Source organism: Hemicordylus capensis, chromosome 1, assembly GCF_027244095.1.
Source record: "Hemicordylus capensis ecotype Gifberg chromosome 1, rHemCap1.1.pri, whole genome shotgun sequence".
Lineage (NCBI taxonomy): Eukaryota > Metazoa > Chordata > Lepidosauria > Squamata > Cordylidae > Hemicordylus > Hemicordylus capensis.
Window position 1 is genome coordinate 409,837,171 of NC_069657.1, and position 25,319 is coordinate 409,862,489.

Below are 25,319 nucleotides of genomic sequence, written 5' to 3' on the forward strand. Positions count from 1 at the left end.
AGTTTACATGAGGTACCATCCATGTACTGGACAGGACTAGGGATGTGCATTTTGATTCAGCTACAAAACGTTTTGTGTCCAAAAATGGCACTTTCTGACATTTTGTACACCTACCAAAAAAGAAAAATGCCACAACAAAGAGTTTTGTAGCCGAATTGAAACAACCCCATTTTGGAAACAAAGCTTTGTAATTTGGAAAAAAATTCGGACCTCCGTTTTTGCAATTGCTAGCAGTCTTTCTTAAGAGTCCCACTTTGGTTCTTCTTCTGACGTCTGTTTGAATTTCTCACCCTTCAGGTGAAAGCAGGCAGGGCCGGATTTCGTGCATGGCGGAGTGGCAGGAAGCGGCAGGGAGCTTGCCGGGACCACTCACTTGGCTTCAATACTACTATATCATGGGTGTTCTCAGTACATTCAATTAGGGGTGTGAATGACACATATTTTGCAGAATGGAACACAAAATGCATTAAAAGTTCCATCAAAACAACTGGGTGAGCCGGTTATTCCGACAGAATGACCCCTGTTGCTATCCAGGTACTGGACCATTCCAGCTGCCATTTGGGATTCAAAAATGGCGCTCGGACCAGAGTGGGGACATTCTGCCTTGGAATGGGTTATCCTGTTTCGAGCTTGGAACAGGACTCCTTTTTTAAAGGAGTATTCTGTTCCAAGCTCAGAACGCTCAAAATGTCTAATTTTGAGGAGGAACATTCCAACCTCAGAACATTCTGCACAGCCCTACATTCAATAGGCCTACACATACCAAAAGCAGCATTTTTAATTTTTATTTTTGCAATAGATTTGTCTGCAACTAGATGTCAAATCAGCAAACTAGGCTGATAAGATGTCTTATCAGCAAACTAGGTAATTCATGAAGATTGTTTATTCTACTTGTGCCCTGGTTTATGGTGATTTTTCTGCTACATTGCATAAGAATTCCTTGCTTTTAAAACTACAGTATCCTTGCTGAGAACAAATAAGTATAATAAACGATAATTATCTGATTATTAAACAAATTGTTGATTTTTTAATTTAATAATGAGATACATGAATATTTTTTTGGGAAATGTTGGGTCCTTGGAAAGCCACTCTTTTCACACAGTCACTAGTCCAGGGCTATCTGGGAGGCGCCTCCCTTAATATTTGTAAACTGCCCAGAGACGAAAGTTTGGGGCGGTATACAAATTTGACAAATAAACAAACAAATAATAAATGTTTGTATATAATTAAATATATCCTCCCTGCCTTGCTAGTCCCACCGCCTGCCTTGTTAGCCTTGTCCCCTGAGCCAGAGGCCACTGACACTGCCCCTTTCCCCTCTTGCCTGACACTGTCCCTCTTACCCCTCACTAGGCCCTCCCTCCTGGCGCTCTGCTTGCCAGTGCTGCTTTGGCTGTGGCAGCATGCATCTGGCTGCATCACTCGCTTGGGACCCATTTGCATCATCACTGCTGGCTGCTTCAACAGTAGTGACTTGCTCACCTGTCCATCCATCACTCTTCCCAGCACTGCATTTGTACTGCTTCATTTCCTCCACTCAAACATCCCAGAGAAGAAAGGATGGGGGTGTGCTTGAATGGAGGGAACAAAGCCATACATGTGCAATGCTGCTGTGAACAAACTGGAGATGCAGCAAGTGGTGACAGCTGGTAGATGCAGGCTGCTACTGGTACAGCAAAAGGAGTGGTGGGAGAGTGCACACTTGGAGCGGGAGGCTGATGAGCGGGAAGAAGCATGATATTAGTGGCCTCTGGCCAGGGGATATGGCTGGTGAGACAGTGGTGGGGTGGCAGATTACAGGGCGTCTCCAAGCATAGGGCACAGGACAATTGCCCTTATTTGCCACATCCTAAGGATGGCCCTGACTAGTCAAACCCACCCCTCAATTCCCAAGTTATCTACTGTACACCTGTTTCACATTCTCCAGGGAAGGGAAAGCTCTAAGTGTTCATTTCAGGTGGATTACAGCTCCCAGACATGCATGAAACATTTAGGAGGAAACTCTTTCCCTAATATCCCCCTGCTATTGCTACCAAGCCAGAGGTTGCCGATTCAAATCCCCACTGGTATGTTTCTCAAACAGCAGCGATATAGGAAGATGCTGGAAGGCATCATCACATACTGCGTGGGAGGAGACAATCGTAAACCCCTCTTGTATCGTAAACCTCTTCTATACCAAAGACAACCACAGGGCTCTGTGGTCACCAGGAGCTGTCACCGACTCGATGGCACACTTTACTTTATTGCTGCTGAACCACATTGAAGGTTGGGACAGAGAAATTGCCAACAAGTATGTAGCAGGGGAACCACCTTAAGTGGTGCAGCAGGGAAATGCTTGACTAACAAGCAGAAGGTTGCCAGTTCGAATCCCCACTAGTATGTTTCCCAGACTATGGGAAACACCTATACTGGGCAGCAGCGATACAGGAAGATGCTGAAAGGCATCATCTCATACTGCACAGGAGATGGCAATGGTAAACCTCTCCTGTATACTACCAAAGAAAACCCAGGACTCTGTGGGCACCAGGAGTCAAAATCGACTTGACACTACACTTTACTTGACTATGTAGCAGGGGAGATTAATGGAAGAAAATATTAAAAGGGGAAGAGATAACTTGCTTCACCCTAGTTGAAAAAGCAGAATTTGTCTTCACTAACTGAGATCTTTATAGCCAAACAATACATATAAATTTAGGTCAATCTGGATCCTATATCCTATATAATAAAAGGCTAAGTGAGTGGCCGTGGCTTTGGAACGTTGGGGATCTGCGTCCCTGCCTCCCTGGGCTGTTCTGGGCCTGCGCGAAGCGCAGGCCCAGAAGAGCCCAAGGGACACAGGACCTCAGACACCAGTGTCCCACAGCCACGGGCGGCCATTAGCCGGTGTGTGGCGGCGGGGGAAAGTGGCCGAGGCGGCGGCGGAGCCGCCGCCTCAGCCATGAGCTGCGGCACGGCGAGAGGAGGCCGAGGCAACCAGAAGCGGCCGCCCTGAAAAAGGCGAGGGCAATGGCGGCGGGGGAAGACCGAGACGGGGGACAGGGAAGCTGGGCGAGGTGGCGGCGAAGCCGCCAACGAGGCCCCCGCCCGCTCACAGCCGTCGCCGCCGCCTGCTCACCCGCCCTCCCAGCTGCCCAAAATGAAGCTGGGCGAGGTGGCGGCAAAGCCGCCAACGAGGCTCCCGCCCGCTCACAGCCGCCGCCGCCTGCTCACCCGCCCTCCCAGCTGCCCAAAATCACCTTCCCCGCTCCCCCCCAAAAAAGATTAAGGGCCAAAATGGCCCATGAGAAGGTCGCCGCCCCCGCCTATCACCCTCCCAGCTGTTGAAGACCACCTTACCCGCTCCAGCCCGAGGGAAAAGAGAGGAGCTCACGAGCAGAGCTCCTCTCTGTGCTAAGTCACTGCTCAAACTGCCGCTATGGACGCAAAGGACGCCTATTGCGTCCATTGCGACAGTATAGGCAGCAGCTTAACACAGAGAATAGCTCTGTTTCCGAGTTCCTCTCTTCTCCTTCGGGCTGGAGCGGGTAAGCTGGGCTCCGGCAGCTGGGTGTGCGGGAGGGCGATAGGCGGGGGCGGCCACCTTCTCATGGGGCATTTTGGCATTATTCATCCACCACCACCCCCCCAAAAAAGTAAAAGCAAAATAAGGAAGAACAAAAACAGAGAACAACAACAAAACAAAAAACAAAAAGAGAGAGGGGACAAGGGGGGGGGAAGAGACAGAAAGAGAGAGAGAGAGACAGAAAAGACGGGATAGAAAGCTAGCGCCCGTTATCATAACGGGCTTAAAAATACTAGTTATTTAATAAATATTATAAAAGCAGTGGTATATGGCAATTAGAATTATCTTACCAGGATTAAACTTCTTTGTTTTTCAGCCAATTTTTTATGTGCACGTTTTAGTAATTCCTCTGCTTCTACTACCTTGGCTTGTTTTGGATCTACAAACTAGACAATAAAATATATTTATAATTCAACATGAATTAATTATTCATGCACCGCCTAGGGCCTTTGGATGGGGTGGTCTATTAAATAAATAAATAAATAAATAAATAAATAAATAAATAAATAAATTGATTTATTTAATATTATTAATATAAACCCCTCTAAGAAAGATATATGTACATACATAATACACATATACATAAACAAGTGTACCTTCTGATGGTACTTCATGTTCCACTCAACTGTCACTGAAAGTGGCATCCTTTCCTCTCCCCACTATAATGTTCTGGTACATTTACCCATACTGTAGCAGCATCACATTGTACACTCCTCTGCCTTCATCAGCCAATGATGTGGCATGAAAGTGGGGAAAGGCACAATGCAATAGACATAAAAATATTTATGTATGTATTTATTTATTTACATTTCTAGCCCCCCCCCCCATACCCAAAGGTCTCAGAGCAGGTTACAATAAAACCAACATAAAACATAATTAAAATTCAGCATCATAAAATCAAAAATACGGGGGGGGGGGGAATTACAGTGCCTGAGAGGAGAAGGGTATTAGCATAGGCTATGGGTCATCTGCACCCACCTCCATAAGGGGGTAAGCTTGCTAATCACCCATTCCTTATGGTTACAATGGATCACAATCCAGATAAACAGGTTGCTTACCTGTAACTTATGATCTGGATGTGATCCATTGTAGCCATAAGTCCCTCCCAAGCCATCCCCGCTGCAGAATCAATTGGTGGATGGAGAGACTAATTATCTTGTGGATCGTCCTTATGGGCGGTCTGCAAGAAACTGGAAAGGAAGCACCCCAACCGCCAATTCTAACGGACTCGGCACAGCACATGCAGGCGGGTGGGGCGTCGAGAGGACCTAATCAATTAGCCCATGAGGTCTCTGCGCAGGCACAGAACCCTGGGTAAATACCCTGGGTGCTGTAGAGAGACCGAACGGGAGCACCATGTACTGATATATCTGTCTTCCCACCGTAAACCTGAGGTACTTGCGGTGACTCTTCTGGATGCTGACATGGAAGTAGGCATCCTTCAAATCTAGTGTTGCTGCCCATGTTCTGTGTGCCAAAAGGGGAAGGATAGACTGCAGGGTGATCATTCTGAATTTTTTGGTCACAATGTAACAGTTGAGACCTCTCAAGTCCATTATAGCTCGGATCCCGCCATTCAGAGTAACGCATAAACAAGTCCAAATCCGAGTTTCAAGCCAATAGTTCAAATAGTTTCTAGTTCAAGGATCAACAGCTATGAGGTGTGATTGCTTAGGCAGTCAAAGAGAAACTGGAAAGGAAGTGCCCCAACTGCCAATTCTAACGGACTCCGCACAGCACATGCAGGCGGGTGGGGCATCGAGAGGAGCTAATCAATCATCCCGCGAGGTCCCTGCGCAGGCGCAAAACCCATTCCTTATGGTTACAATGGATCACAATCCAGATCCACTACATCTCTAGTCAAAGGCCAGGGTAAAGAGGTGCATCTTCACCATTCTCCTGAATGTACACAATGTCGGAGCTTGGTGAATGAACCTCAGAGGGGAGGGCATTCCACAGCCTAGGGGCCACCACAGAGAAAGCCCTTTCATGTGCCCCTACCCCTTTAACTGCTGACAATGGTGGCACTACCAAGAGGGCCTCCCCTATAGATCTTAACTGAAGGGCAGGTCTATATGGGAGACAGTGTTCATGCAGGTATTTAGAGCCTAGGTTGTTCAGGGCTTTATAAGTCAGTGAACCTTGAATCTGGCTCGGTGGCAAATTGGCAACCAGTGCAGTTCCTTTAAGACCAGCATGATGTGCATCCTGCTAGAAGTGCCCATCAGAAGTCTTGCTGCTGCATTCTGCACTAGTTGCAGCCTCCGAATCGTCTTCAGGGGCAGCCTCACATGAAGCGCACTACAATTGCCCAGTCTGGAGGTTACCAGAGCATGGATCACTGTGGCCAGGCTATCTCTATCCAGAAAGGGCCGTAGCTGGCAGACAAGCCTAAGTTGAAAATAGGCACTCCTGGCCCCCGCTGCCACCTGGGCCTCGAGTGACAGCAACAAATCCAGGAGTACCCCCAAGCTATGCACCTGTTCCTTCATGGGTACTACCACCCCCTCAAGAACAGGATTTCTCCTCATTTCATGGACTCAAGAGCCCCTGACACATAGCACTTCCGACTTATCTGGATTCAGTTTCAATTTATTGGTCCACATCCAGCTCATTACCACCTCCAGGCAACGATCAAGCACCTCAACCACCTCTCCTGATTGAGATGGAATAGAGAGATAGAGCTGGGCGTCATCAGCATACTGGTGGCACCAAACCTCCTGATTACTTCTCCCAGTGGTTCCATATAGATGTTAAAAAGCATAGAGGATAAAATTGACTCCTGAGGAATCCCACAGGTCAACTCCCAGGGGGTCGAACAAAATTCCCCCATGGCAACTCTTTGATATCGACCCTGGAGATAGGAGCAAAACCACGGCAATGCAGTGCCTCCAACCCCCAATTCCCGAAGTCTTTCCAAAAGGTACATTAACATGAGTAAATATACCTAAACATTGCTATAAAAACTGAGGAAGGGGCTCAGTTTGGTGTGTTTTGTAGCAATATAATGCTACAATCTTAGTGCTTGTGGTTGGTAGCATGCCCTATGACTATGCTTTTGATTTGTGCAGGGGAATTAGCCCGAATTCAGTGTAAACGTGCATATAGCAATAATAAGTTCTGGAATGGTTTGTTGGCATGAGTATAGGCAGATCTGAGATAGCGTACCCATAAGGGAGTAACGGACTCAAGACCAAATTTCTTCAAAAACTGAGAATAAATGTATTCAAGATAGACAAGTAAAAATTTGTAGTTGGCAACTCCTGGAGTTTCAGGAAAAGAACATATGTTGCGCAGATTGGCACATACACACATGAACTGTGCACATTGAGGGAGAAGAGATAATCCTTTATAGGAATTTGCCTTTAGGGCATGGTTAGGCAGATAACCACGTTAGGCAGAAAACCATGTTGAAAATACTCAGTGGTTGGTAATAAAAGGCTTGATTGGGCTGGTGATGTCCCACTACTTCATTCAGGTAACTGAATAGAAAAAAGGCAGGTGCTCTCTCCCTCTAATGACTGGTAATTCTCAGACAATCAATCCAGGGTGTGTTTTAGCTTTTGTGAAGAGAGGAAGTTATGCTGACCTCAGTAACTGCCTGGAAATATCTGTAACTCTCATTGTTGCCAGATCTGTACACTCTCTAAACCAGGAAAACTGAATTGTTGTTAATACCCTTATAGCTCAGGGTATTTTTGGTCTTTGTTTGCAGTCACCCGTAGCCTTTTGTGAGTCTCTCAGGGGTAGTGATGTGCAGGGATCAAACCTGTGAACCAGGCCAGTTTGAACAGTTCAGTTGTGAACTGCTTCGAACTGGTTCAGGCTGGTATGTCAAACTGACTGGCCCAGCTTCCAGTTCTTCCAAAGTGGTCCGCATACCTGTGGTTTGGTCCAAATTCAGTGCAAATTTGGACCAAACCACAACCAGTTTGTGCACATCCCTACTCTGGGCCACTAAGAAGGCTAGATTATCTTGAGCATGTTCCCATGTTCAGAGGAAAATCATGGCTAGAATGGGGATCATGTAGAGGGAAAAATGGGGGTTCAGGCTGGCTGCCTTTAACAGCAGTAGCCATATTCTCAGTTACAATGAAATATAAGAAATTGGTAGTCCGCACAGTATGAAGAGCAGAAAGTTATCAAAGCAGAAGGATGCTTGGAAACATTGTGTGCCAGTAAGTGCAGATAAAGTGCAGAAAGTGTGCCATATGTTTCCAGTTGATTTTAAGGTTTTTAATGTAACTTGTATGGAATTTTATTGTATTTTATCTTTTGTAACCTGCCTTGAGATATATTATGAAAGGCAGTATAAAAACTGAACAATTAAAAAAAATGGTCTAGAAATGTATTGGGCTCCAACATGAAGCACATTATAAGGCCTCTATGTCTTTAATGCCTACGATTAGATTCCAAGTAGTCTCTCGGCTGGCAAAGCTTTGCTGAGAAAGCCATGCTGACACAGATCTTCCAATTGCTTCTAACAGAAATGTACAGTGATTCAAGGGAGGAAGGCTGAGAATTATTAGAACCAGGAGTTGTTGCCACCTCCAGTCTTATGAGCTTATTTATGACAACAGGCAGTGGAGAGAAGGCAGAGCTGCTTAGCTCCTATTTTGCATTTGTCTTCCCCCAAAAGGCAAATGTGACCCAACATGGCAATTGTTTCACTAACAAAGAAAGGAGGGAATCATAGTTCAAGGTAAGTAAATAGATGCTAAGAGACCACCTAGCTACTTTAATTGAATTTAAGTTTTCAACTCCAGGTGAATTACATGCTGTGTCCGGTCCTGGGTACCGTATTTTAGGATGGACATTGATGAACTGGAACAGATTCACAGACAGCCAAGTCCTATGAGGACTGGTTAAAGAAACCAGGTATGTTTAGCCTGAAGAAGAGAAGGCTAAGGGGAGACATTACAGCTGTCTTCAAAGGGCTGTCACATAGAAGGAGGAGAGGACTTCTCCAGGCCTTCTTGAGGGCAGGACTAGAACCAATAAGTTGAAATTACAAGGAGGCTGATTCAGACAATAGGAGGGATTTTCTAAGAGCTATTTGCTATGGAACAGTTTGTCTCACATGGTGGTGAGCAATCCTTTGCTAGAGGTTTTCAAACAGAGCCTGGATGGCCATCTGTCAGGGATGCTTTAGAAGACCTCCAATGCCCCTTCCAACTCTAGAGTTCTATTATTCTATTTAATGGTTATAATTTGATAGTAAAGCTGGTTGCACAGTCTTTAAGACATTTTTAAAAACTGTACTGATAAAGGTATATGTATTTGTATTCACCATATAGACTTCAATTAAACATTCAGTAATGTGTACAGAAAGGAGGAAAACAGTGACTGTAAACAGCCATAAATAAACTATATGATAGATATGTTATACAGGCTGAGTATCCCTTATCCAAACTGCTTGGGACCAGAAGTGTTCCGGATTTCGGACTTTTCCGGATTTCGGAATATTTGCATACTGTAATGAGATATCTTGGGCATGGGATCCAAGTCTAAACATGAAAGGTTACTGTACACTGTATTTTTTGTTTTAGGTTTTATTTAAAGTATAAAAACAAATAAGCATTGAATTTACGATAACTACAGGTAGCTGTAAATGTAATGAAAACTAATTGCGAGAAAATTTTCAATTCAATAATGTTTCCGGATTTTGGAGCATTCCGGATTTTGGATGTCCAGATTAGGGATACTCAACCTGTATTGTGTGTGAGGGGAACTTTATACCTCCTGAAATCACTACGTTCACACTGCACATATTTGCATGAGAACATCTGGCACAGTCCTAGTCAAACCCAAGCTAATAGACGATGTGTGCATGCGTACATGCATGCATGCACAGATGCAGATGCACACACACACACACAACCACAATTAGTTTTCATTACATTTACAGCCTGCTTGAAATTATATGGGATGAACAGAGGGTTAGTCTTCATGAGTATGAACCTCTAAATCCTTACACTGAACCTTCTCACAATAAGAAATGCAAGGAAACTGAGAAGATTATAATGACCTGTAACTTCATTTTGAACAGTTAGTAAATTAAATTTTGTGGCTAAGCATTTAATTAAAAAACTATGCTGCCGATTCAGTCTTTCTCCATCTTTAATCCAGTGTGCACATATGAAGGGATCTCTATACTGTTGGCTTGCTCTTCTCTGCCGGCTCCCTCCTCCATGCACTAACCTGTGTGCATTTACAGAGCAGAGTGTACACATTTCCACATGGGGGAGAAGAGCAAGATTGTGCCCCATATAATATAAAAATATCCAAAATAATACAGTTGTGGTGCTTTTAAAATTCCTCTAATACTTTTGGGTATGTGTTTGGCAAATGTATTTGCAAAACTGAGCACATATTTCAGTATTAGAATATCTCCCATCATCAAATAAATTCTGTTAAAAGTTTTTATTTAGAGGAAAACATTTTTAAAAGTCATCAGAAGCAGAGATGTAAACATACCTTTTTAACAATACGATAAGTATCCAAAGCTAAAATCCACTGGCACATGGAGCAACAGGCAATAGACACAAGCCCCACTTTTACTGGGCTAAAGTCAGGTGACTTCATGTATTTCTTCAACTGGAGAAACACCTAAAATGAAAACAAATAACTTGTTTACTCTGACAGAGAGGAAGTGACCAGCACTGTTCAGTACCTCCCAGACAGCTGGCACTTTGTTTGCCAGCAGTGTGTTCTTTCTCTCCCTTGATCTGAGCAAGGGAGAGAAAGAAAGCACCAAGTTGTCGAAGGAAGCACTCACCGGCTGGATGGAACCGACAGGCTGCATCTGTCTCTCCCAGCCATGAGCGCTTTGTTCGCTGGCTGGATGCTTTCTTTCTCTCCCTTGCTTGGAGAGAAGAAACACAAAACCAGCAAGGAAAGCACTCGCCAGCTAGGACTAGGTGTTGGGCCATGCATTTCATTCCCAGCCAGCGAGTGCTTCATTTGCTGGCTGGGTATGGGAGTGGGGTGAGGGTATGTCCTGAGGAAGGGGCAAGGGGGCACCATGGCAACCCCCAAATCATGGCAGCCCAGGGACATGTGTCCCTGCTCATCCAATAGTAATTATACCCCTGCTTAAACATTATTATATGACCCTCAGATATTATGTTTAAGATCATGGTTTAAAGATTCCGAGGTGAAGAAATAAAGTCAATCCACTGGACCATTGACTGCACTCTTTCTTTACCTTGTCTGGCAAATTATCTATGTCAAGAGTAACCAACTTCTTGAGGAATCCAGGGTCTGCGAGAAGTAATTTTGCTGTTGCCCAATTAGGTTTCTTTTGAAGAAGAACACAAACTGCATTCATAACAGTTAGTACAAGTGGAGGAGGGCGACTATACACTCTGTTTAATAAAAAAGAAAAGGCATTTGGAAAGTGAACTGTACAAAGTTGTTACATTCAAAACCATTTTTCACTAAGAAAGTACTGTACTATTTTTTTCAGAGGCCCTTAACTTGACTTTTGTCAGAATCAGACTACATTATTCAATATTTCAGCCTGGCTCAGCCTTCTAGTGTAATTAAGGTATACCAGTTTGAGTATTTGCATGAAATATATCAAGCATATTAGTCTGCACCTGCTTGATGGATCAAATGTACATTTGCAACCTGGTGAATTACACACACACACACACCACAAAATCATGAATAAGGTTGTGTCCATGGCTGCGGCCTGCATATATTGCATCTTGGTGCTAAATAGGAAGTGTGGAGGGAAAGTGCTGTGGAGAGATATATAAAAAGTCATATGGGAGTTGGTGCAGGGGCATAGCTAGGGGAGAGGGGCCCCATGTTCATTCCTCTCTCTAGCGGCTCCCCAGATTGAGGGAGATAATGAAGAAAATAGGGAGGGATGGAGCTGGAGGGCCTGTGTTCTTTGAACCCTTTCGCTCAATTATAGCTACGCCCCTGAGTTGGTGCAATAATCCTGAGGAACTCTATTGCTTAGATTGTGCCACCCTTGATGAACCTACTAAGATTCCAATCTGCTGTCCATTCTAGCAAAAGAAAACTTGAAATGTTTTGAGTGTTTTAGCCACAGAGAAACTTGAAACACCCTATTGTTCCCATGGGTAGCTCCTAGGGACACCAAAGTGGGTTGGGTGGTAGGTCATGATGGGTGCTACCTAACACCCAATCCACAAAGGAAATGGGCAAGTAGGCGATTTTAAAGAAATTTTCCCCCAAAACCTCCATAGGATTGTAAGCCAGTCAGAAAACAAGTGCCAGAAAACCAATCAGCAAGGTTGAAAAAGGCCTCCAAAATGGCACTCAAAACATTGCTAATCAAAACAGGGTTCTGAGCTTGAAACAGGACCCTTATTTAAAGAAAAAGGGTGTTTTGTTTGGAGCTTGGAACACTTGCAATGGCCTGTTTTGAGTCTAAACATTTTGACATCAAAACATTTTGCACATCCCTACCCTGTATTACATTTTCTGCCTGGAAGTGCCTTTGTAGTTAAAGGTAATGCTTGATTAACCAAAACAGCAGGACTTTTTGCTTTTAATTTCTATTCTACTTAATGTCTGCAAATCACCAGCTCCAATATGCACAAATACAGGCAGATTCTTATACTTGGGAACAGATTGCAAGCCAGTCTTATGGACATTGCTTACCCCTCCTTTGGAGGCGTTGAGCCACTTATCTGCCCATTCCTGATAGGGGTGAAAACTAGGGGTGTGCATTTTGGAATTTTCTTGTTTCAATTTGTATCTGAATCGAAACATCCCCGTTTTGTTTTGTACCCAAATTTTCTGAATCCGAATCGATCTGGATTTTTAAAAAGGGTCCCAGGGCAAAAATAGTGGGGGGTGATGGTAGTCTCCAATGGGTGGAAGCTACCACCCAAATTTCAAAGGAATTAGGCATAGGGATGATTTTTTTGGGTGAACTTTTTTTAAGTTTACACATCTTTAAGAATTTTCCCATAGGGAATAATGGGGATTCCAGCAAATGAATTGCTTCAAATCAAGGGGAAAGGGATGACCCAGAGCAGTGTGGTGGGTGGTAGTGCCCAATGGGAGCAAGGAAACTTCCAGAATTATTTCAAAGGAATTGGGCAAAGGGCTGATCTTTTGTGGTTTGTTGAAGTTTACATGTCTTTAAGATTTCTCCCATAGGGAATAATGGAGGTTTCAGCAGCCCCATAATTCCACTTGGGGGGCACTGGGGTTGCCCAGAGCGAGGGGTTGTGTAGTGCACATAAGGTGCCAACCACCCCCATACCCACAAGCCTGTGGGGTACTGGGTTTTGTTGTTTCTGAGGTGTTCATTGTAGATTCTCTGGCAGCATATGAGATTTTCAGTGAAAAACAAGAATCCACTCTCATATGCTACCAGAGAATCTACACTCAGAACACCACAGAAACAGCAGAACCCAGCACCCCATGGGTTAGCAACCCTTGCCCTGGCCAATGTGGGGTCAGTTAAGAGTGGGAAGAAGCAAAGGAGCCAATGGGGAACAAGGAGGGAATTGTCAGCAGGTCAGCCTATGATTTAGGTCACTGATCAGAAGACTGGAAGGGTGGGAAATTCAAAGAGATGTCAAACACAAAATGGAGACTGACTCAGAGATCACCACAAAATGGAGGTCCAAAACAACAAAACATTTTGTAGCCGAAACAGGGACGTTTTGTTTTGTATACAAAACTTTTGGAGCTGGAAAATGGGTGTTTTGTCTTGTCTACAAAACACCCGAAACAGGTTGTTTTGGGTACAAAACGTTTTGTATCCGAAACGTTTCGCACATCCCTAGTGAAAACGTAAGTGGTGTGATGCAGCTGCAGGGCCAGTACAAGCAGTTCCTTGGTGCCTGAGCTATGAGTGTGCATGAGTTCAGCTGTGGAAGGCCCAGTTCTTGCTTCCTTTCTTCCTAAAAACTTGTTTCATCTTTCTGCTGAAACAGTCCCTGCTTATGCATAGAATTAGCTTCCTTCTCTATTAAAAGACAGCCAGGGGGAAATCTCATTCTGAGGAGAAAAAAAGGAGTTCCAGTTCCCTAATCTATATCAGGGACAATGCAATTCCCATGGTTAGTCTTTCTAAAGTCTTCTTCCTGTTGCCACTTCAGCACCCTGGCACCAAGTAGGGAGAACAGACAATGGTGGCTGGTGCTCGCTAGGGTGGGGGAGGGTGGTGAGGAAGTAGAATATGACTTTTAAAATTGGCAAAATTTCCTGCCACTACCACCCAGCACCCCACACAGGCACTCCTGCCACTCAGCTGGCTGATGCACAAAAGCATCAGCCATTCAAGGGGTCAGTACAGCAAAGTGCCATGCTGACCCCTCAAATGGCCACTGCTCATGCGCATCAACCAGCTGAGCAGTGGGGAGGGGCTGCCCGGAAGGGGAGGCGCTTGGCAGGTAAGCAGTATGGCCAGAACCTAAGGGGTATAACTCGTATAAGGGGCCGTAACCCAAAGTTTGGCTTTAAAAAAGCCAAATCTGGCAACAGAGCAGTTAAGTGTGATACCAGCAGGTGAAGGAAGAAGATTGTGCCAGTGTTTAAAGTCACGCTCTGCCTTCTTTGTTGCCTCCCGCCAGCGAGCACCAGCTGCCACTGAAAACAGACACTCTTTGTACACGCATAGTTTTGAATTGTACCTGCCCAACATACTTAGGATTGCATGTCAAAATATTTAAGTACCATGACTGCTGCCATTTCATTACAAAAGTGCCTAGTGAAAACATTCTTTACTTCTCTTTCTTTGAAAGTTCTTTAAAGTAAGATTTCAAAAATAACTTCTTTAGGTTTCCCTAATTTTTGTGAATAATCTGTCTCTAGATACTTATAGGTTATATAAAAATTCATTTGCTATATGAAGAGGGATGAGTAGAAAATGCTTTGACATTAATTATATTTATTATTTGCATACTGAAAGGTGGTGCTGATTAGTTTGCTGAAAATTTGCTCAGCATTTTGAGAATTATAGGGCGATTTTAATTAAAACTGTGCTAAAGTTCCAACTAACAGTAATACACCTACCTAATTTCTGCAATATGATTTTTGTCAAGTGCATCAAGGGCAGCAACAGCTTTCTCCAAAGTTGGCAATACAGCATTGAGCTCTTCTGTTACTTGCTATATATTTTTTTGAAAAAAGATGAAGAAAAGCTATAGTGTGATGTTTTCTTTACTAATGTAAATGCATAAATACTGTTTTCTATATTCTGGATTTCCTCCCCCCCCATACAAAAGTCCTTTTTCTTTATATGGAGCGTAAAACATTCTGACTGACATCCTGACTAATGTGCATCCATGTGTTGGGGGCACACCATTCCCTTTTGTTGGGGGCACGTGTACCCCAACATTAAACCCAGAGATACCAACCCAGAAGTATATGGAATTCAGGCCTGTGTCTGATTTCATTTTATATTAAGAGTTCAATTAAATGCCTGAACTCAAGGTGAACTGACACCCAGATCTCATGACTGCTTGGTAAATGATTTGTAAAGGCAGGGGTAATCTATCATTGTTTATCAGTGTTTATGGAACTCACAAGAGACACAATGGGTCAGGTTTAATTACCAGGCTCACACTGCTGAAATTAACCTGCTGTCCAGTAATCCCCTTACCTCACTGACAGGATGCTTCTGCCTTAGTCAAATGTGTTGATTAACTCACCTCACACATGTACCCCTTTTTGGTGTTACTTTATAAATATTCTTTTGTTATAATTACACACTAGATAGAGGTACACAAGAAGTAATTTAATTGTTGTCTCACACAAATAGAACTAACTCTTTCACTAACTCCTGACTTTTAACATTTTTGGGACAAGGCAGGAGAAGATGTAGATTTGTTTTGGGGAATGACAATAGACCAAATTTCCTGAGCTAATTTTGATAATTAAAAGACAATATTCAGAGGATAGCAGGAATAGACGCCTTTTGTGATCCAGAAGACTCAAATGAACATCAAAGGATGGAACCACTATAAGGAGTCGTCTCTGGACATGGCAGATTAGCAGTCTTGTGCCTACAAGCAATCTTGTGCCTACAAGCAAGATCTGCTCATGAACAATCCCAGAGTTTGCTGCTAAGCCGCGGGGCAACAAGCAGGAACTCTGTCCATGGACAGGAGCTGTCTGTGACTTCCACTGTGCAGTGAGAAGTCTAGACTTCCCCAGCCATGGTACCTTCACTCTCTGCCTCACTCTGAGCAAACTGTCTGCTTGACCACCAGAAGCCAGACCACTGCTCCCAAGTTGTTGTTCCCAGCCAAAGCCTCTCTCCTTCAGCTGAAAGATCCACCGTTCTCAAGCCTCTGATCCTGGTAATATGCCACCCCACAAGCCTTGGATCCCTCCATCCTTTCCCCTTCTTCTCCTTTCCCCTCGTCCCTCTACTAATTCCTGATTTCCCCAACCCATGCCAGTCCTCAACCTTCCTTACCCCCCCTTTTCTGTCTATATCTGAATTATATTAGGCTCTAGGAAGATTTAACACACACACATATGTTAGTTAGGAACACCGGGTGAATATTGTTGCTGGCTAGAGTTGAAATATGGTTAGTAATACTGATAGAATGTTCTGCTTTCTGCTCAGTTAGATTGATGTTGTTATTCTTTTATACTCAATAAAGCCCATTGAATCATTTAGGATTGCTTTGATCTCCTTTCTTCCTTGCGCCCAGATCCTACATGGTCACTATATAAAAGAACTTGGTCACTTGGTGACACTGAAGAGACAGGCCTAATTTTGTATGCTAGCTAATGAGCATATCTAGCATATAAATCAGGCCTGGACCACAACACATGTAGGGAATATATGCCCAGACGCAGAAGTAGTGTCTGCACTTTGGAAGTGCAGGTGCTCACAGATAGTGGGGAGGGAGGAGAGATTTCCAACAATCTCCCCTTCCCCCAGAACACTCTTTGCAACCCAGCAATATGTCCTTGAGGGTTGTGCAATCTTCAGTGACATATTTCTGGGTTCAAAGAACACTTCTGGGAGAAGACAAGATTGGTGAAAATCGCTCCCCACCATGTATGCGATCACCTGCAGTTCTGATGTGTGGGTGCTGTTACTGCATCCAGGCTCCTTTTGATGCACAGATGCAACATTAATCAGGATGTTGGCTTCTTAGTTTAAGATGTTTTGTTTTAAGCTGTCTGCAGCTGAACATCCATTCCCAAGTGCATGCAAGCTTCAGTGGAAGGTCTTGATTTGGAATGGAATTAAAAATCATATAATCTTCCTCAGTACACACCAGCCATTCTATATAAGAGGCTTTTTGTTCATTTCCTACCCTGAAGAAGCATCAACATTTGATTGGAGTTTTCAGTATACCTGTCATTTTGCCAACAAGCTGCAAGTATCAAGCATGCAACAATCAAAATGGAACATCCATGGAAACATGCTATACCTGGGCATATTCTTCCACAATGTGTGTTTCTACAGCCATATTTTCTTCATCCTGTTTAACAATAGTTCGAACTTGCTCTACCACTAAAGAGTCTTTGTGAAGCCTTTCCACAAGTTCCTCTATTTCCTGGTGGGGAAAATATTTATCTTAAACATTTTTACTGCAGAGTCTCTGATGCAATAATTGATACAGAATGGATGTTTTACTAATGTATTAGTAAATTCTTTTCTTTATGCAGTGTAAAGAACACATATGTAATAAGAATATAAATAGACAGAGGGAGTTGATTCTGTTGATTCTCTTTGACCGCTACGTGGTTTTCAATACCACAGACCATGGTATCCTCCTGGTCACGTCTCTGGGTTGGTTGGGACTTGGGGGCACAGTTATACATGGTTATACAGAGGGTTGTACTCAGAAGGTGGTGCTGGGGGATGCCTACTCCACTCCTTGGTCTTTGGCCTCTAGGATGCCACAGGGATACTTTCTGCCCCCCATGCTGTTTAACGTCTACATGAAACCACTGGGAGATATCATTCATGGGTATGGATGGTGGTATCATCAATATGCAGATGACACCCAGCCCAACTGACTATTTAAATCAGCAGATACCAGGGAGGTGGTGGATATCCCTAACTGGACAAAAATTCATCTAGTCAAGCACTCTGTCTCCAACAGTGGTTAGCCACATATCCCTGGACAGCACCACCAAGGGTGACTGGTAAGTGGAGAACCTGCTGTACTGTACCTCATAGCCAGCAAGGGTAGCACAAATAGAAAAAGCTGAAATCCTATACATACATACATGAAAGTAATCCCATTGAAATTGATAGGATTTATTCTTGTGTAAGCATGCATATGATTGGGTTACTGCTCAGCCTCTCACTCCATTTTGCTCCCCAGCTCCTATTTTTTTAAATTATTCTAAACTATTTATTTATTTAAAGTATTTCTATACCACCCAAAACTTGCACCTCTGGGCTGTTTACAATTAAAATCATTTAAAACATTTAAAACTCACTATTAAAAATATTAAAACTATAAATCTAATTAAAAGCCTGTGAATAAACGTGTCTTCAGTGCCCTTTTAAAAGTTGCCAGAGTTGGGGAGGATTTTATTTCAATAGGGAGTACATTCCAAAGTCCAGGGGCTGCAGTGGAGAAGGCCCGTTCCCGAGTAGCCACCAGATGAGTTGGCGGCAACCGCAGACAAATCTCTCCAGATGATCTTAACAGGTGGTGGGGCTCATGGTGAAGAAGATGTTATCTTAAATACCCAGGGCCTAAGCTGTTTAGGGCTTTATAGGTAATGACCAGCACCTTGTATTCTGCCCAGAAACGTATCAGCAGCCAGTGTAGTTCTTTCAACACAGGAGTAATATCGTCTCTCCTAGATGACCCAGAGACCAACCTGGCTGCCGCATTCTGGACCAACTGCAGTTTTCAGACTACATACAAAGGCAGCCCCACATAGAGCGCATTACAGTAATCCAGCTTAGAGGTTACCAGCAGATATACCACTGTTTTGAGGTCAAAAAACGAATGCAGCTGGTGTATCAGCTCATCTCAAGAAACAAATGCAGCTGGCGTATCAGCCGAAGCTGATAAATAGCACCTCTGGCCACCGTCTCAACCAGGGACACCAGGGAGAGGTTCAGATCCAGAAGCCCCCAGACTGCATACCTGTTCCTTCTGGGGGAGCATGACCCTATCCAGAACCAGCAGATCAAAATAGTCTCCCGAGTTCTGACCCCCCCCCACAAAATAAATACCTCCATCTTATCTGGATTCAACCTTAATTTGTTATCCCTCATCCAGCCCTTTACTACCTCCAGGGAGGCAACTAAAAAGAGAAGAGAAACTAGTTTCTTCATCTGCTCTTCATATGAAAAATGTTCCTACATCTAGATCATTTTAGTTGTCTTCTGTGCCTTCTCCAGCTCTATGAATTTTTTTTAATAAGATGGGACAACTAGAATAGCACATAGAATTTACACTTTTCATGACTGTAGTGTACACTGAGATAACTATTTCAGTGATATTTATGTTTAAAACCTCTTTTCTGGAAAGTTAAATCAGTTTAGGCTCCATCAATTTATATGTAAATAAAGTAGGATTTTTTAAAATTCCAATAACCATCACTTTGCAAATGCTTATTGTACTAATAGGTTCCACAGTCTATATAAAATGTAGTTTTATATAGTCTGTGGGTCTCATGCCCCTTGGTTTTCAGAGGAGCCATGGGTCCTGAAACAGGTCAAAAGATGCCTAGAGTGATACTGGAGGTTAAAACTGAGAGTGAAGACATAGGAACATAGGAAACTGCCATATACTGAGTCAGACCATTGGTCTATCTAGCTCAGTATTGTCTTCACAGACTGTCAGCGGCTTCTCCAAGGTTGCAGGCAGGAATCTCTCTCAGCCCTATCTTGGAGAAGCCAGGGAGGGAACTTGAAACCTTCTGCTCTTCCCAGAGCGGCTTCATCCCCTGAGGGGAATATCTTGCAGTGCTCACACATCAAGTCTCCCATTCATATGCAACCAGGGCCGACCCTGCTTAGCTATGAGGACAAGTCATGCTTGCTACCACAAGACCAGCTCTCCTCTCCAAGACAATCGAACATGGTTGTATTCCTATGTCCAGGAGTATACTATGGCAATGAGAGTGGCGAAGTCTGCTTATTTCTCTGCTTTCATTGCATCGGCAGAATCCCATCCAGCTGCATTATTTTGGGTCACCCGTACCCTTTGGGGGAAACAGGAGAAGGAAGACCTTGCAAAAGGGCTGCTGTGACTTTTTGCCAAGTTCTTTGCCGATAAGGTTGCTTGTCTCCACTCTGAGTTGGACTCTGAGGTGATGGAGGTAATGTCCTGTGATGTCATTTTGGATATGTTTGGGCTTGTGCAGGCTGATGACGTGGATAGGGTTCTCTGTGGTATGAGTATGGTGTCTTGTTCGTTTGATCCTTGCCCCTCCTGGTTGATTTACTCTGCCTGTGTGTGTGTGTGTGTGTGTGTGTGTGTGTGTGTGGTCCTGGGTCCAGGAGCTAGTGAATTCATCACTCAGGGAGGGAGACGTTACTCTAGCTTTGAAATAAGCAGTGGTCTGCCCTCTCCTGGAGTCTTCTTCCCTGGACCCAGAGATATTAGATAGTTTTAGACCTATCTCCAACCTTCCCTTTTGGGGGAAGGTTTTGGAGAGTCATTGGTGCTCAACTACAGAGAATCCTAGGTGAAGTGGATTTCCTTGACCCTTTCCAGTCAGGGTTTAGGCCACGGAACAGCACAGAAACAGCACTGGTCACTCTGGTGGATGACTTCTATCGGAGCCTTGATGTGTGCCTCTCTTGGTTCTATTAGATCTCTCAGCAGCTTTTGATACCATCGACCATGGTATCCTTCTGGATAGACTGCGGGGGTTGGAATTGGGGGCACAGTGTTGTGCTGGTGCTGTTCCTACCATAGTGGTAGGTTTCAGACAGTTTGCAATGGAGGTGAATGCTCTAGCCCATGGTTTCTCTCTTGTGGAGTGCCGCAGGGCTCAGTTCTCACTCCCATGCTTTTTAATTTCTATATGAAGCCACTGGGTGAGGTCATCCATCAGTTTGGGTGAGGTATCATCAGTATTCTGATGATACCCAATTGTACATTGCCACCCTGAGCCGATCTGGAGATGTTGTGAATGTGTTGACCCAGTGTCTGGAGTCTCAGGCTTAAAACAAGCTCAGGCTTAATCCCTCCAAGACAGAGTTGCTCTTGTTCAGTTCTCGATCTGGCCAGGTCTCGGTTTTGAGTGTTTCCCTTGATAGGGTCATGCTCCCCTTGAAAGAGCAGGCTTGTGATTTGGGGGTCATCCAGGACTCACAGCTCCTGCTGGAACAGCAGGTGGAAGCCATGGCCAGGGGAGCCTTTGCCCAACTTCTTCTGGTGTGCCAACTACAGCCTTACCTCAACCGGCAGGCCCTGGCAACCATAACTCATGCCCTTGTCACCTCTCAGTTGGACGACTGCAATGTGTTCTACCTGGGGTTGCCTTTGAAGATGACTCGGAAGCTCAAACTGTCCCAAAATGCCACGGCCAGGCTGCTTATGGGCAGCAGAAAACATTATCATGTTTCAACTTTGCTGAGGTCGCTGCACTGGCTGCCAGTTCGCTTACGGGTCCAATTCAAGGTGCTGGTTATCAGCTATAAAACCCTTCAGGGTTTGGTGCCTGTGTACCTTCAGGACCGCCTCTTCCATCCAACTTCGACCTGCCACGTGAGGTCATCTCAGGTGGGCCTTCTCAGAGTTCCGGGCCAGGGGAGGTAAGTGGGGCCTGGGCCCATGGGAGGGCCTTATCTGTTGCAGCCCCCTCCTTATGGAACACTCTGCCTCCTAAGTTTCATAATGCCCCCTCCCTTCTGTCCTTTAAGAAGCTCCTGAAAACCTATCTATTTTGCCAGGCTTTTAGTTTTTAACATGTGTGTATCACCATGGGGGAGCGGTCTTTTTCTTTTCCCCTTTTCTTTTTCCTTTCCCTCCCCGCCCTCCTCTTGTCTTCATTGTTGTTGTTTTAATTTATATAAATCACCTTGCGTCTAAGAAAGTCAGGCATTCAATACATTTGCTAAAGAAAGAAAGAAAGAAAGAAAGAAAGAAAGAAAGAAAGAAAGAAAGAAAGAAAGAAAGAAAGAAAGAAGTTTATATGCTCTGAATTTTGGCTAGAGAGTACTGAATATTTTTAAAATACAAAAGCAATTCTTAACTGAGATGTACCTTTGATTTTTCCTCTATTTGAGGACCAAGAACAAGTAACTCCTCTTGCATGTTTGTAATCTCTGAGGTTGCTTCCAAGATTCTAGTCAGTCCAGAATGATAGGAAGTTCTAAAATTAAAACAGAACAAAATTAAAATCTAATATGAAAAATATTTAAAATCCAACCATAGCACAAACATTTCTGTACTATAAATTGTCATGAACAGGTAATCACTTATTGTATTAGTTACAATAAGTGACTGGGCCTCCTAAGCAAATTGCCTTCCTTTGGAGACAGCTAGGCACACAATCCTAAAGGAAAAACTATGTATTTCTAGTCCAGGATTGCATACACATGCATCCCATGATATCCTGTGATGTTTCACTCCTGGCCAATGTGTAAAATGCCCAAAGGCTTCAAAGTGGTGACTTAATTACCCCAAATGATCTCTAGAAAGGCAAAACATTGGGGTTATTCACATGACTGCACGTGGGTGGGTGGACATGCGGCGGGGGGTGGGGGGAGGCAGGGTTCAGCCTACATTCCCCCAGGCGACCGCTCTTAGCCCTGCTGCGTACAAGTCATGAGCCCACATGACTCGAGCTGCTGGCAGCAGCACGGAATAACAGAAGCCAGGACTTTTTATCCCAGCCTCCAAGTAGCCCACAGTATCCTCCAAGGATTTCCCCAGGGCTGTGTCAGTCTGCGCTGCCAGCAGCATGTGCTGACACACGATCCCGGCAGCTGATACCTGATACACATGATCCTAGCAGCCAGGTTAAGGGCACATTTGTTTTTCATATTAGTTCCTTCAGCAAAACTAGTCTTTCCACTGGTAAGAATGCTCTTTTTACCTGGGTATCCAATATGGCACCAATGTACTAATAATTAGCCATCTTAACAGAGAGATAAGCAGCGGAATACACTCATTGGCCAATACCATCCACCTTTCATTCCTCCTTATCTGCAGGCGCAGAATGACGACTAGGGATGTGCACAAAACCGGCAGGGGGAGGTTTGAAGTGGGGGGCATACCTTTAAGGGCAGGGGAGGGTGCCCTTACTCCTCCTACCATGTTTCCCCTGCGATTTAACAATTTTGCGATTAAAAAAGTGTCCATTGGGGCGGCAGCCATTGTCATCAGCCCCGGTGTCCTCCTCGGCTGGAAGTACCCGGAAGTGACTGGTGCGCGTGCACAAGAAAGGAGCATGTGCATGCATGTTGGGCATGAGAGAGAGCAAGCGCGAGGTGCGTGTGCATGCACCTAGCGTGTGCATGCACACCTGGTACTTCCGGGTACTTCCAGCCAAGGAGGAGACTGGGGCAGCAGCAAGGTACACTGCCCCCTGATGGACACTTTTTAAATGGAGCACCAGTGGGGGAAATGCTGCAGGAGGGGTAAGGTCACCCTCCCCCGCCCTTAAAGGTATACCCCCCCACCTTCAAACCGGCCTAAGTGCTGGTTGTCTGAATCAGTCTGGAGGCCCATAGGGCACACCCCTAATGACAACTCACCCCTAATGACAACACACCCCTAATGTGTCACCCCCTAATGACGACAGGACAATTTATTAGAAGCAGTGTAGTCAATCACTTGTGAATTTGGTGTTTCAAGAGAAAACCAGAGTCCCTTTTCTGTATACGATAAAGCCAATCAAGCTTTTTATTTAATCAATTCAATTTTTAGATGTAGGAGTGATGTCAGTGACCACCTCCCAAGATGATTGTGCTGCTCTCGCAATCATTGGCAACACTGTAGGCCCTACCGGGTGAGCAGCTTGTTTCTTTGCAATAAAATCATAGACTGGATCAAGTATTTCAGTTGTTTGCTTTTGTATTACCAGACTCAACACTGCCACCATCACATGGGCATTGTAGGACTTGTGAAGTAGAAGGCTGTGTTGGAACTATATCATCAGGAGAGGTTTAAGATAGAGATTCAGTTACACTTGAACCCCGCCTACGAATCAGACATGGAAATGCAATCCTCCTCCAATGACTCCTGTACAGATACTTGTGGCAAAAACAGAGCCTGCACAGAAAACGTCTTCTAAAGTTACAGGTGAAGTTTGAACAGACCTTGTCCCACGCTTGGATGTAGGCCCCTAGGTAATTTTGGAGCCTGGATCTAAAGTCCTTTGCAGGCCCTCCTCCCCTGTACATTAAGCATCATCATGCTCAGCCAGGTGTTCACACCACCCGGGACAGACTAAAGAGGATTTGGGGACTCCCAGGGGCTGTGGAGGCCCTGGAATTCGGCCCGGAAGTCCAGGGGTAAGAGCACCTCTGGATGTAGGATGTAAATCTGCCAAAGTCAGTGTAGATTGTGGAGGAACTGCAGGCTGAGCAGTAATTTGTGAAGTGGGCTGTAGTAAAGGTGACCTAGCTGGTGAAATGCACAGTAAAGCCTTCTGCACCTTCCATTGCATAAACCTTTCATAATCATAGGTAGTGCTGGAGATAAGACATATTCTCTGGTCCTGATTGAGCCAGTGTATGCCTTGCTGGTGGGTGATGGTATGGGTATCCATGAGTAGAGGTTGACTGGTTAAAAAGATCATTGCAAGAAAAAGATGGTGCAAGATAGGAAGTATACCCCTGACCATCTCCAGCAGCACCACAGTGATGCTGGGGAGAGTAAAATCTCAAAAGAGACATGGACAGGGTTTTTGGAATTACCAGTTGTTAGAATCATCTTCAACATCTAGCCCCTGACTCAAAAATCCTTTAAATGTAAATGGGGTTGTTTCAGTAGAGTCAAGCAAAGATAGAAATATATCTAAAAGCTTGACATCCTCAGCTTGAACCAAATTAGCAACCTCGACATCAGTGTCAACATTGTGAACAACCTTTGAATAAACCATGAACAAAGACTTTGGTACCACCAGTTTCGATGTCAATGTATCTTTCGATGTCGACAAGGATGCCAAATGCTTGGTTGACTTGGAGCTTGACATTGACATACTTGAGGCAATATCAGAGGAGAATGAAGTCATGGAGTAGTGGGACGAAGGGCTTCCTCACATAAAACAGCCCTATGATGAAGAGCTGTGCTTTTATTTTATTTTATTTATTGATTGATCATATTTTATGCCATCTGATATGTACATCTCTAGGTGGTGTATAAAATTCAAAACAATATTAAAAAGTAAAAACAGATTAAAATTGCACAAAACACAATTAAAACCATCTCATAAAATGTTATTAAAACAAATTATTAAAATTAATTCCGGTTAAAAGCCTGTGAGAACAGGAATAATTACTATTATTATTGACTCTGACCTTGGATTTCCTCTGTGACCTGTTTTGGAGTTGTTGGCTTGGAGGACCTATTATTGTGTTTTCTTTGTCTGATGCGAGAATGAGGCACAAATACTGTAAGTACGTGTTGTGATCCTCCCCCAAACAAAGCAAACAAGGCAGCATCATGCCATAATCAGTGTATCTTTTGGAGGCTTTCTTAGTATTCATCAGGAAAAAAAGCTAGTCAGACACAGTCCAGGTCAAGGCCAATAAACCGTAAAAAGGTCACAAACTGTTGCTGAAATGAAAACCAAAAGAGAGATCCCAAACAGTCTGAGTCAAAACACAATAATAAGTCCTCCAAGTCAACAAATCCAGAACAGG

General features: G+C 44.2%; 1 protein-coding gene across 14 annotated transcripts in view; it reads right to left on the reverse strand.

Annotated features, from left to right (window-relative positions):
- The window catches only part of DNAH14 (dynein axonemal heavy chain 14), a 477,343-nt gene that overhangs the window by 78,802 nt on the left and 373,222 nt on the right, over positions 1 to 25,319 (reverse strand). For all 14 annotated transcript variants that reach the window (XM_053307834.1, XM_053307849.1, XM_053307840.1 and 11 more), the window contains 6 exons: positions 21,712 to 21,820; positions 16,954 to 17,079; positions 14,573 to 14,667; positions 10,770 to 10,929; positions 10,040 to 10,171; positions 3,853 to 3,948 (listed from right to left, as the gene is read on the reverse strand). In XM_053307834.1, the coding sequence (XP_053163809.1) occupies positions 3,853 to 3,948; positions 10,040 to 10,171; positions 10,770 to 10,929; positions 14,573 to 14,667; positions 16,954 to 17,079; positions 21,712 to 21,820 (718 nt within the window). The remainder of the gene's footprint in view (positions 1 to 3,852; positions 3,949 to 10,039; positions 10,172 to 10,769; positions 10,930 to 14,572; positions 14,668 to 16,953; positions 17,080 to 21,711; positions 21,821 to 25,319) is intronic.